Genomic DNA, 13,515 nt, shown 5'->3' with positions numbered 1-13,515 from the left:
CCACGGGGACATGTGGGGTCACATGTCCCCGGGTGCACGCCATCCTTTCATGTGAGGGGGTGCAAAATTGCCCCCCGCGCCCCTCCTCCCCCACACCAACTCGGCTCCCGGGTCGGCATGGGGGAGGAGGGGTGTGCTGTGTGTGGGGTGATTTCGTGCCCCCCGTTTCTCCCGGCTCAACTCGGCACGTCTGAGCTGGGTTGGCACGGGGGGAGAGGATGGCACCCGTGGGTGTGTGTGTTGCGTGCATAAAATCAGGCGCCATTGCCCCGGGTGCAATTTCCTTCCGCTACGCCTGTGCCTGATCGACAGCCCTTCCTGTCCCATTTTCGCAGCACAGAATTCTCACTAGCTGCGTTTCAAAGTGATCTGCTGACAGACCACACTCATGGCATGAGACGGCCCCGCCCAGCATTTGAGGTTACAAATGCATGACTCCATCGGAATCTTCAATCGGCTGAGGTCACCCACCCTCCAATAAATCCTGAAAAAAAAACACTGAATCCTTTCCCTGGCCAGTTTCCCTATCCCAGCAGAAAGCTTGGTGTGGTGGTCAGAGTGTCAGACTAGAATTTTGGGGCCCCAGGTTCATACCCTGCTATTGCTCTGTGGGCGACTTCAGGGTAGCCGCTCTCACTCATAATCCCCTACCTCATAGGGTTGTTGTGATCTTAAAAGGGAGGCAGGAAGAACATCCAGCTGTACTGGGCCTCGCCGGAGTTCATGAGGAGTTTCCGCAGGGCCTGTAAGACTGAGTTGGTCCACCGGACCTTTGCCCCTGCCCCCTCCTCTTTACCCCCATGGGCCCTAATACCATCAGGACCCATTATTTCGCATTAGGAGGGTTTCGTAAGGGTGCGGGCGATGCTTTAAGATATGACTGTTGTTTTAATTATATGTATGTTTTTAGCTGATGTTTTATCTGTACACCGCCCTGAGCTCTTCGGGGATAGGGCGGTATCCTAAATTTAATCAATCAATCAATCAATCAATCAATCAATCAATCAATCAATCAATCAATCAATCAATCAATCAATCAATCAATCAATCAATCAATCAATCAATCAATCAATATTATTTTCTCCTTGACCCCTGAACTCCTTTGTGAAAGGGCAGTATATTAAAAAGTACTACATAAATAACGATACCCTGTCCACCTCCCATTCTGATGCTTCCCACCCTGACCCCCCAGCCTCACCCCAGGCTTGGCTATAGACCATCACAACCACCCCTGCCACTAAAGGGCACCCTGCTCACCTCTAACCAGCTCCTTTGCTTCCTCGGACACGTTCTTCCAGGCCTCGCCCTCCAGGGAGAACTGCCCCTCTTTGATCTTGTGCATGATCTCAGCCGCATGGTTTGCTGAGCTCCCTTCCTGGTTGCTGTGGAAGGGGACCTGCCCGGATAGCATGGTGTACTAGAGCAGAGGAGAAAAACAGAAGCAAAAATGAACCTGGAGGTTCATATACCACTGTTCATATACCACTGTTGTGCACTTTCTGCTGTGCATTTTACTGTGAGGTTTTCCTGCGGTTTTCCATTTAAAAGGTAACTCTCCTGCTGTGAAGTGCTCCCAGTCATGCAGATCTGATCCGCCATTTTGCCTGTCCACCGCTTCCTTGCCTTTCCAAGCAACTCCCCTCTGAGGAAGTCACCTGCTGTCTTTTTTCAGAGGGCGCCAGAGGGTGTCAATTTCACTGTTCTTTTACATAATCGACAGACCAGCAGCATGAAAATAAAAAGAACAGCACAGCATGAAGAGCTGTTGGGTGGGCGGGGGAAGGCGGGGAGGAGCGAGAAAAGAAGGAAGAGATTCTCTTCACAGGGAAAACGAAAGAGTGGGAAATGTTGCGCTTTACCGGGTTTCAAAAACTGCGGAGCTTCTCTGACCTGAGGAGCAGTAAATTTGGAAGAGGTCAAAATGTATGCGTAACTGAGAATCTAACCTGGAAGGAATGCAAGCTTACTGCAAAACAGACCGCAAGTGCACAGACCACAGACACACACAGACACACACAGTTTTCATTCAGCCAAGACAGTTCCCTGCATTTCCAGCAACTGGCTTTCTAGAACTGCAAGAACGGTGTTGTTTTCACAGGCCATGTTATTTCAAGCTGGCCTGACCTTGCAAGATCGTTGTGAAGCTCTGACCTTACTGAAGAGTGAAAAGAAAGATACGCTTGTCAGGAGGGAGGGCCCTGATCAGTCAGAACTGCCCGTTACAATTTGGCTTAACGCTAATCGAGGTGCCCCTTCTATTCATCCGGTTTCGGAGTCCTCCTGTCATCTAGGGGACCCACTTTTGTTCTGTTTCCCCCTCCTTGGGATGGATTAATTGGGGTTATTGCTGACGCCATTTTTACTGAATCTACCACTGTGTTTTAAATTCTTAAAACCCCCTCCGGGGGTTGGGCGGTATAAAAATCCCATAAATAAATAGATAGATAGATAGATAGATAGATAGATAGATAGATAGATAGATAGATAGATAGATAGATAGATAGATAGATAGATAGATAGATAGATAGATAGATAGATAGATAGATAGATAGATAGATAGATAGATAGATAGATAGATAGATAGATAGATAGATAGATAGTTAGTTAGTTTTGTGGGTCATGAGGTAAGTCTTTTCTTAGTTCCTTCTGTTTTAAAATGCAAAATGGCCCATGGTGATTGGAAACTGCCACTGAAGGACATGGAGGAACTGACATAGTACATGGTAGGAGGTACCGTCATGTTGAAGCTGACTTGTGACAAGTCTTCAAAGGCTTTGATAGAGCCACTGCTTAATGTTTATTTAATCCAATTTGATATTACTGATTTTATTGTGTGCTCTATTTCTATGTTTTGTTCACCGCCCAGAGCCCTTCGGGGGAGGGCGGTTTATAAATACAATTAATAACAACAACAACAACAACAACAACAACAATAATAATAAAAAAGAGATGAACAGAAGTAGTTCCCCACTGGCTGCCACTCCATCACGACCCTGCACTTGCTTGCGGCCCCCCATCCAAGTGCTGATCAGGGCCAACCCTGCTCAACTTCCGAGATCTGATAACAGTGAGCTAGCCTGGACCATTCAAGTGAGAAAAAGATCAAGCAAGACTCTAGCCCTCATGTTTCTGGCAGTGGCGTACCGGGGCTAAATTGCGCCTGGGGGCATGACAGTGTAAAGTTGCCGCTTAGCCTTGGAAGGTTTTCGTCTGACCAGGTTGGTGGGACGCCCAGATTGGGGAGTGTTTCTAGTATCTGTAGTTTCTGGTATCTGTATCTCCTGTTTCTTTTGCCTGCCTGTGTGAAACTGTTTCAATGTGGTTTTCAGATGGGAACTACAGGTTTTTATCTTACTTTGGCGGGAACTGGTGGGGTGCCTGTAAAAGAGGCTGTTCAAACTTTGGGAGGTCAGTTCCCGCATTGCTTGTGATCGACTTAGAATGCCAGCTCAATAAAGAACTTGAAAAGTTGCTTTTGGCCTGGACTTTACTGGTTCCTTACATTATGCGGGAACTGACCTCCCTGCACCCTCCACGCCCATCTCCCCCTGCCCCACACTTACAGGAGCCAGCTGGGAGGCTGGCGGGGGGGGGGCGCAGTGCACAGTGGTGGGTGGCTCAACCGGGTGCTTGGGCTGCCTGCCACTGAGCCCCACCCCCCTGGCCTCCCTGCAGGCTGGCCCTGGGGGTGGCTGGAGCCAACCTGTAGAGAGGGCGGGGGGCAGGGGGAGCTGGCCTACGGCTGCAGCGAACGTCTTAGCCAGCGAGTGGCGCCCCAGCACAAGGGGAGCTGCCGAGTGCCCACTGGGTTGCTGGGCTGGGGGAGAGGCCAGGTGCGGGAACTCAGCACCCCCCTATGTGACGGAACAACATGCACCTGGGGACATGGGATACCCCATGTCCTCATTAGCAGTACGCCACTGGTTTTTGGTGATGAAAGAACAGGAAATGGACAAACAAATGGTGGAGGGACCACCACAGTTCTGGAACGCAGGCAGAGGGCACGCAAGGGCCCCATTTAGTGAGAGGCAAGAACTATGATCCAGAAAGTGCCAAAAAAAAGGAAGGAAGAAAGGAGAGGAAAGGAATGAGGGTCTCCTGCAGACACCTACCAAAATGACACCCAGGCTCCAGAGGTCGCAGGACTCATCATAGCCCCCATCTTGCAAGAGCTCAGGTGCAGCATACTGCAAAGTGAAGCACGGCGTCTGCATGGGCTGCGAGTTCTGGGGTCGCAGGCGAGCAAAGCCAAAGTCGATCACTTTCACCGGTGCTCCCTCTGACTCGTCTGCATACAGAATGTTCTAGAAGTGGGGGACAATCAAAAGCACGCCGAGTCACTGTGGTTTGGCTAGATATGTTATCTTGACCTCCATTGCTCCCCGCCCTATCCATTTCCGCTGCTTCTCCTGTGCCCCAACTGTCTTGACGCTCCTGACTTTGCCTGATCAGTCAAAGCAGCTGCCTGTGCAACAGCCAGAATGGATCAGTCTGGGGGGTTGTAACAGCATGCCAGGATCAGACCAAGGTCCACCAAAGACTTGTTTCTCACGCATGTCTCCGGAAAGCCTACCAGTAGGGTATGGAAGCCAAGCTCTCCCACAGCTGTCCCTTGAAGAAACACAGGCCTCTGAAAATGGAGGCTCATTCAGCCATCTTGGCTAATAGCCACTGAGAGACCCCTCTTCTCCCTCCTGAATCTCTCCCATCTTTCAAAACCAGCTAACCTAATGCCCTCTGGCAAGCACTCTGCTGCTCGTGTTCTCCGTTGCCCCAGGTGCCCGGCACTGTTAGTGTAAGGGCACCTTGATGGGGTGAATCTGGCCAGAAGAGCTTGCAAGTGTTGCTGGGGGAAACGATCCAGAACGAATAGGGCCAGTGTGGTGTAGTGGTTAAGAGCAATGGACTCTAATCTGCAGAACCAGGTTTGATTCCCCACTCCTCCACATGTGCGGTGGGCTCTCATCTAGTGAACTGGATTTGTTTCTCTACTCCTGCACATGAAGCCTGCTGGGTGACCTTGGGCCAGTCACAGTTCTCTCAGAACTCTCTCAGCCCCACCTATATCACCAGGTGTCTGCTGCGGGGAGAGGAAGGGAAAAGAGTTTGTAAGTTGCCTTGAGACTCCTTACAGGAGTCCAATCTCTTCTCTTCTATTGTGGGGGGACATAGAGGCAGCTAAGCAGGAAGAGGTTCAGAGAAAGGCAAGAGAGGTGGCCTGAGAACTTGTTGCTCAGGGCTTCCAGGCACTTTCTGTCCGAGGCCTCCAAAGCCTGGAACCAACCCTGATGTTTCGCCACACTTTTCATGGGCATTCTGTGCATTCATTCATCTGTTTGCCATCTCCACTCAAACCTTCCCTGCTTCCACTCCCCCAATACCTCGGGCTTGAGGTCACGGTGCACCACACCGGCATCGTGCATGAAGCTGACGGCAGAAACGAGGCTGCGCATGATCTGGCTGGCTTCCGATTCGCTGAAGTGTTGCTTCTTCTTGATGCGGTCCAGGAGTTCCCCGCCCCGAAGCAACTCCATCACCAGGTACGTGTGGTACTGTTGCAGAGGGCAGAAGGCAGAAATGACTGAGCGAACCCTCAAAACTCACAGGCTGAGGCTCAGACTTCGCCTAAAGAACTACCCAGGACTGTATATCCTCAGGTTGCAGCACTAGACACAGAAAGGGGCCGGAATATATGCAATAGGAGCCCTTACAAATGGGAGGTAGTCATCTGAGCAATTGCAGCCAGCTTCCACCTTAAAGCCTAGAACTGGACAGCAGAGACCCGAAGATTAAGCGGGGAACATAATAGCTATGTTTAAATATTTGAAGGGATGTCATGTCGAAGAGGGAGCAAGCTTGTTTTCTGCTTCCTCAGAGACTAGGGCCCCTTCTGCACATGCAAAATAATGTGTTTTCAAACCACTTTCACAACTGTTTGCAAGTGGATTTTGCTATTCCGCACAGCTTCAAAGAGCACTGAAAGCAGTTTGAAAGTGCATTATTCTGCATGTGCGGAATGAGCCCGAGACACAGAGTAATGGATTCAAGGTGCAGGAAAAGAGATTCCATCTAAACATTAGGAAGAACTTCCTGACCGTCAGGCCTGTTCGACAGTGGAATTCACTGCCTCAGAGTGTGGTGGAGTCTCTTCTTTGCAGGTTTTTAAACAGAGGCTGGGTGAACATCTGTCGGGAGAGCTTTGATTGTGTGTTCCTGCATTGCAGGGAGATGGACTTGATGACCCTTGGGGTCTCTTCCAACTCTATGATTCTATGATTCTATGACCCTGGCTGGAAAAGACAGACATTCTGCAGCCATATTCAAACATCCATGTATCCACCTGGATCCAAATAGCACGATCCATCATGCACCTGCAAGATGCAGTCTCCCTTGGGGATGGTGAGGGGAAGTGCTGCCAAGTTGCAGCTGACTTATGGCACCCCTGTAGGGTCTGCAAGGCCAGAGATTGTTCAGAGGTGGTCTGCCATAGCTTATGTCTGGGTGGCGATCCCTGACTTCCTTGGTGGTCTCCCATCCAAATACTAACCAAGGCCGACCCTGCTTAGCTTCCAAAATCCGATGAAATCAGGCTAGCTGACACACTCTTTTTTTAGAACGGAAGAAAGCGAATGCCTTACCTGGTCATGATGGACGTCGTGTAACTTGACAATGTTTGGATGGGCTTCACAGATCTGCAGGGCGGCCACTTCCCGCTGCGTATTCACTTCCATCCTGGATTGGGGTCCAAGGGGGAAGGGGGTTAATGCAATGCAAAGGGGCAGCCAGACACAGGCCAGCTGGCACTTGGTCTACTGTCCACTGCAGATTCCCTCAAAGTCATTCCTTGGGATTCCCAGAGGTCAGTGGACTTTGGTGGGTGGGACAGATGAAAGTTGCAATTTAGTTTGCATCCAGCCCATTGTCTTTGCTGTACTGGGGAGGTACTGACGCTAGGGGCTAATCCCATCAATTCAAAAAATCTTCTCCTTTAGGTAGAAGGGGAGAGGCCTCACCCACTGGCTGCTATTCCCTGTGCAAACCTCCAGGGAAACGTAGAGCACCCATTCAAATTATATGCACACCACTGCTTTCTGGTTCAAACGTGGCACTTTCTTTCAAGACACAAGGTGATGACCTAAAAACGGCTGGGGCCTTGTGTCTCTTCTGACTTGTCTGGCTCTCAACCCGCTCATGTGTTGTGGTATTGTACATTTTGGGTGTGTGTGATTTATTTCTGTGTTTTCATGCGGAGTTTTATATGTATGGTGCTGTGATTTAAAAAGACAGGCCTCTAGAATAAAAAAGTGGGGGCTGGAAGCTGGGTGGGTGATGGAAGTGTGTTACGATTGGATGGTGGCGTACCTTAGGGGGTGAAGTTGATTGGTTTGTGGAGAGAAAGTTCAGATTGAAGTTGATTGGTTTGTGGAGAGAAAGTTCAGTGTGTAGGGGAAGAGACTTGAGTGGGTGAAGAATCTGGTATTTCATAACAGAGAAATCTGTACTTTTGTGGAAATCATTAGCCAGAATGGCAGGTGAGAAAATAAGCCTTTTTAGCTAGATCTAGATTTAGCTAGAAAGGAGAAATGTACCTACCTAAAACCAGACCTTTAATGGAACCATTATGCTGTTATACTTCTAAATAATGTTTAAGATAAAACAATTGCTTCATTTAGAGCATAGGTGTCAAACTTGCGGCCCTCCAGTTGTTATGGACTACAATTCCCATCATCCCCTGCCAGCATCATGCTGACAGGAGATGATGGGAACTGTAGTCCATATCATCTGGAGGGCTGCGAGTTTGACATCTGTGATTTAGAGTAAAGGGTCTTCTTTTACCTCAAAGCCAACCCCATGAACTGACCATTCTGTTATTCTGCCAAATATAACTAAGCCATCCTTTAGCTCCAGCTAGAAATGCTAAGGTCCCTTCCGCTCATGCAGAATAATGCACTTTTCAATCCACTTTGAAGCTGGATTTTACTGTGCAGAATAGCAAAATCCACTTTCAAACAATTGTGAAAGTGGATTGAAAGTGCATTATTCTGCATGTGTGGAAGGGGCCTAAGGCCAGAGTTTTTGGCAGCAGTGAAAATAAGTAGGAAAGGCTAAGGAAGGCAAGGAGGCAGCATAACACACGTCATCTCAGCACACTACAGGAGTGACATATAAGGGGTCTCAAAAAGGAGCAAAAATGTCACACCAGCAGTGTGGAGCAGCAGTGGCGTAGTGGCTAAGAGCAGTGGCTAAGAGCAGGTGCACTCTGATCTGGAGGAACCGGGTTTGATTCCCAGCTCTGCCACCTGAGCTGTGGAGGCTTATCTGGGGAATTCAGATTAGCCTGTGCACTCCCACACACGCCAGCTGGGTGACCTTGGGCTAGTCACAGCTTCTCGGAGCTCTCTCAGCCCCACCTACCTCACAGGGGGGTTTGTTGTGAGGGGGGGAAGGGCAAGGAGATTGTAAGCCCCTTTGAGTCTCCTACAGGAGAGAAAGGGGGGATATAAATCCAAACTCTTCTTCTTCTTCTACCAGTTGTCTTAGGGGCAGAGGAGAGCACCTTTTACTGATGATCTTGACAGCAAATTCAGCCCCATTTTGCCGCTGGCGGCACCGGCGGCACAAGGAGAAGCTGCCTTCACCAAGGGGCGACTCCTTCAAGTCCATCTCGTACTGTTGGAAGAATGAAGAATCCTGGGCAAAAGAAGGAGGAATTAGAACAGAAGCCACAGGGGAGCTCCCCAGAGAAAGCAGGCCTCCTGAACATAAACACACTCACCCAAACTGGAGAGAACCCACAGTTCTGTTTCCCTGACATTAGAATTAAGTCAGCTTCATTTAAAGTCCCCTTCCCCTTGTGGGTTCCACTTTTGTACTCTGGCATGCGGGAATGAAATGTATGACACCTTCCTCCAGCGTATTACCTCCACAGCAGGAAAGCTTTGCTTAGGAGCAGCAGTGGTGTAGTGGCTAAGAGCAGGTGCACTCTAATCTGGAGGAACCGGGTTTGATTTCCTGCTCTGCGGCTTGAGCTATGGAGGTTTATCTGGGGAATTCAGATTAGCTTGTGCACTCCAACACATGCCAGCTGGGTGACCTTGGGCGAGTCACAGCTCTTCAGAGCTCTCTGAGCCCCACCCACCTCACAGGGTGTTTGTTGTGGGGGGAAGGGAAAGGAAATTGTAAGCCCCTTTGAGTCTCCTTACCGGAGAGAAAGGGGGGTATAAATCCAAACTCTTCTACTTCTTCCTCTCCTTCTTCAGTTTCTCAGGTTGCTGTTAAAAGCTTAGGGTTACTGGGGAAACCTGGCAACTCCTACTTTTATTGGCTTTGATCTGAAGCCTTGTTTCTGCTTGAGCAGCATGTTCCTCTATAGTTTGGTACTTTGGCTTGTTCAAGATCAATGTTGTTCAATGAGCTGAAAAATGGTGTAGTGGTTAAGAGCAGGTGGATTCTAATCTGGAGAACCGGGTTTGATTCCCCACTCCTCCACCTGAGTGGCGGAGGCTTATCTGGTGAATCAGATGTGTTTCCACACTCCTATATTCCCACTGGGTGATCTTAGGCTAGTCACAGTTCTTTCAGAATTCTCTCAGCCGCACCTACCTCACAAGGTGTCTGCTGTGGGGGGAGGAAGGGAAAGGAGTTTGTAAGCCACCTTGAGTCTCTTTACAGGGGAAAAAAGTGGGGTATAAATCCAAACTCTTCTTCTCTTCTTCTTCTTCAAGATTCCAAAGATGTTTGCAGGCTAAAAAAAGCTTGCGGACTCCGGGTTTATACGGAGGGTTTTTAATTCTGAACTGGGTCTCTGAACATGGTTCCCATATATTTTAAAGTGCGATAGGAGCATTCTTTGAACCAATCATCTAGGGCAACGAGGATGATTGAGGGACTGGAGCACCTTCCTTATGAGGAGAGGCTGCAGCGTTTGGGACTCTTTGGAGAGGAGACGTCTGAGGGGGATATGATTGAAGTCTATAAAATTATGCATGGGGTAGAAAATGTCGACAGAGAGAAATTTTCCTCTCTTTCTCACAATACTAGAACCAGGGGGCATACATTGAAAATGCTGGGGGGAAGAATTAGGACTAATAAAAGGAGACACTTCTTCACGGAACGTGTGATTGGTGTTTGGAATATGCTGCCACAGGAGGTGGTGATGGCCACTAACCTGGATAGCTTTAAAAGGGGCTTGGACAGATTTACGGAGGAGAAGTCGATCTATGGCTACCAATCTTGATCCTCCTTGATCTCAGATTGCAAATGCCTTAGCAGACCAGGTGCTCAGGAGCAGCAGCAGCAGCAGAAGGCCATTGCTTTCACATCCTGCATGTGAGATCCCAAAGGCACCTGGTGGGCCACTGCGAGTAGCAGAGAGCTGGACTAGATGGACTCTGGTCTGATCCAGCTGGCTTGTTCTTACGTTCTTATGATAAGCTTCAAACAGCACCGTGGCTCTGTCAATCAAAACTATCTCCCTGGAGTCCCCCTTGGCAACTGTGCCAAAGAAGGACACTGGAAGCTTTGAGAACCATTTCCTTCCATGTGTAAAAGTTCCCTGTTTCCCCCACCTCCGAGGAGCACCATTACCTTCATCATGGCACTGCGGGCCACGGCCGCACTTCCTGGGCGCTCCAAGTCCAGCACTGCCCCCAGCACGTCAGCTGTCACAGCGTTGCGGTTGAAAAGGATGGAAGGAGCAATGAAGGAATATCCCTAAAAATAAATGGGCTTGGAGATCAGTCCCTGTGTTGTGGTTGCCATGCAGAATGATTCATGTGCTCTCGAGCACTCAGCAAAATCACATGATCGAATCCTTCCACTTCAGGTGTGTGTTTCTGCATTTGAATGCTCTCCCAAAATAGGTCACTTAGATATCAGCATCAGCTTAGCCTCCCACAACGAGACGCAAGGTGAATTGCCCCATGATTTCGCATCATGTTCTGAAGCTTCTCAAATGTGTGCCATCGATTGGTTACCTATCGAATTCCGAATCATGTTCAAGGTGTGGGTGTTGACCTTTAAGGCCTTACGCGGCCCGGGACCCTCGTACCTTCGGGACCGCATTACCCCATATGTCCCGGCTCGTCCTCTGCGATCAGCAGAGGCGAATCTACTGGAGATCCCTGGCCCCTTGATGACGCGGCTGGCCTCCACACGGGCCAAGGAGCCTTCAACCTGGCACCCGGCCTGAGTGGAACCACATTACCACCAGCTATTCGAGGGACCCCTCGCTTGGGGACCTTGGAGAGTTCCGCAGGGCCTGTAAAACCGAATTATTCCACCGGGCCTTTGGAGAGTCCAGCCGCCGATAATGCCCCGCCCCCCCCTGCTAGTAGGGTCCCCTAACATCATTGGGACCCCTCCTCATTTTTGGAAGAGGGTGGTATATGGGTCTCGCGGGCCCTATTGTAGAATGTACCTGTTTTAAGATTTTTATGTTTTTTGTATGACTTTATGTTGTTCACCGCCCTGAGCCCTCCGGGGATAGGGCGGTATAGCAAGTTTAATAAATAATAATAATAATAATAATAATATTTTTATAACATCCAACCTGACAGAGAGTTCTGGAAAACTTGAAAGCTCGCACACTGTTAACGTGTCATTTGGTTGATCCTAATGAAAGGTATTGCCCGACCTGGATAGCCCAACTAGCCCAATCTGATCAGATCTTGGAAGCTAAGCAGGGTTGGCCATTGTTAGTCCTTGGACGGGAGACCAAGGAGGAAGTCCAGGATTGCTATGCAGAGTGGCAAACACACGATAAAGGGGGAATTTTGTGGACTGCTTTGTGGGTTTTTCAGTCGATCTTTTGGACCATCATGCACTCAACAACTTCCTATAGGCCAGGGGTGGCCAACCTATGGCACTCCAGATGTTCATGGACTGCAATTCTCATCAGCCCTTGCCAGCATGGCCACCACCCCTGCTATAGGCTGATTATCCACTGCAGGCTGTTCCCTGACCTCGCTTGCTCTGGCACAAAAAGTCACGCTAGAAGTTCTCTTACTTTCCCCATGGAAAGCAAGAAGCATGCAAAGGGCAAGAGGAAGCGCATCAGGACAAGAAATCTTGCCCCGATGTTCCTCAGTGGCATGGGAGGTTAAGAGCTCGTGTATCTAATCTGGAGGAACCGGGTTTGATTCCCAGCTCTGCCGACTCTGCCGACTGAGCTGTGGAGGCTTATCTGGGGAATTCAGATTAGCCTGTACACTCCCACACACGCCAGCTGGGTGACCTTGGGCTAGTCCAGGGGTAGGGAACCTGCGGCTCTCCAGATGTTCAGGAACTGCAATTCCCATCAGCCCCTACCAGCATGGCCAATTGGCCATGGAAAATGACAGAGCTGATGGGGTGTAATTCCCTGGAAAACATCTGGATTCTAGGCTAATCACAGCTCTCTCAGCCCACCTACCTCACAGGGTGGTGTTTGTTGTGAGGGGGGGGGAAGGGCAAAGGAGATTGTAAAGCCCCTTTGGAGTCTCTCCTGCAGGGGAGAGAAAGGGGGGGATATAAATCCAAACTCTTCTTCTTCTTCCTCTCTTGGTGCACCGCAAAGAGGAAGCACGTAGGGACAAGATTCCCCCTACCCCATGTGCTTCTGGTCCCACCAGTGCCAGTGGGTCATCGGCCAAAGTTAACCAATGACACACATTTTACTTACTTAATTACCTCCCCTTTAAATATAAGGTTGATACATCACATAGTGCATTTCAACACAACTGCCTTTTTAATTGGAGGAAGGAAGTGGAAGACCACTTATGATGTATTAAAAGAAAACACACAACAAAAGGTTGTTTTCAATATTTTCCTTGCTATTTTTTCACCAAAACCAAGAAAGCTTAAAAATACATTCTTGAAGCCCCACTGATAAAAACTGGCAGACTCCTACTGTGTGATTTTACTGAACACGCAAGGTCAAAGTAGCTGAGATTTTAAGAAAAGAGTAAATAGCCACAGAGTTTCTGGTTTGGGCTGGAGCGACTGCAAAATGAAGAGGAGATGTTAACCTTTTCTGCTTGTGCTGTTCTCCTAACCTTCCCAAGATTGCTATTTGCTCTGTGGGAAGTTGCTTAGTCGTGGAGGCGGGACAACCATGTTTGGCCCTAAAAAAATCACAGGGCAAAGAAGAGAAATGAGGAAGCATCAAAACAAATGCGCCAAAAGCCACAGACCAGATAAAAGTGCAGCTGGAAAAAGCAGAGGAGAGCCCAACATCACTTTCATTTTGACTCTGCATTCTAAGTATGAGGAAGTGAGTGGAAGGTACTTCCTAAAACATACTTCCTAAAAGCAATGGGGGCGGGGAATCAGAAAAATGTTTGTTGCTTGTCTTCTTGAAGGAGCATTAGTGGCGTAGGGGGTTAAGAGCTCGTGTATCTAATCTGGAGGAATCGGGTTTGATTCCCAGCTCTGCCGCCTGAGCTGTGGAGGCTTATCTGGGGAATTCAGATTAGCCTGTGCACTCTACCACCACGCCAGCTACAGGTGACCTTGGAGCTAGTCACAGCTTCTCGA

At 49.1% G+C, this 13,515-nt stretch overlaps 1 protein-coding gene across 1 annotated transcript in view; it reads right to left on the bottom strand.

Annotated features, from left to right (window-relative positions):
- The window catches only part of RPS6KA4 (ribosomal protein S6 kinase A4), a 51,164-nt gene that overhangs the window by 11,858 nt on the left and 25,791 nt on the right, over positions 1 to 13,515 (bottom strand). Inside the window, 6 exon segments of the mRNA XM_048512345.1 lie at positions 1,258 to 1,417; positions 4,113 to 4,304; positions 5,382 to 5,552; positions 6,639 to 6,732; positions 8,558 to 8,691; positions 10,588 to 10,713. Of these exon segments, the coding sequence (XP_048368302.1) occupies positions 1,258 to 1,417; positions 4,113 to 4,304; positions 5,382 to 5,552; positions 6,639 to 6,732; positions 8,558 to 8,691; positions 10,588 to 10,713 (877 nt within the window).

Source organism: Sphaerodactylus townsendi, linkage group LG01 (assembly GCF_021028975.2).
Source record: "Sphaerodactylus townsendi isolate TG3544 linkage group LG01, MPM_Stown_v2.3, whole genome shotgun sequence".
Lineage (NCBI taxonomy): Eukaryota > Metazoa > Chordata > Lepidosauria > Squamata > Sphaerodactylidae > Sphaerodactylus > Sphaerodactylus townsendi.
Note: the sequence above shows the minus strand (reverse complement) of the source record. Positions and strands in the feature narration are given on the sequence as shown.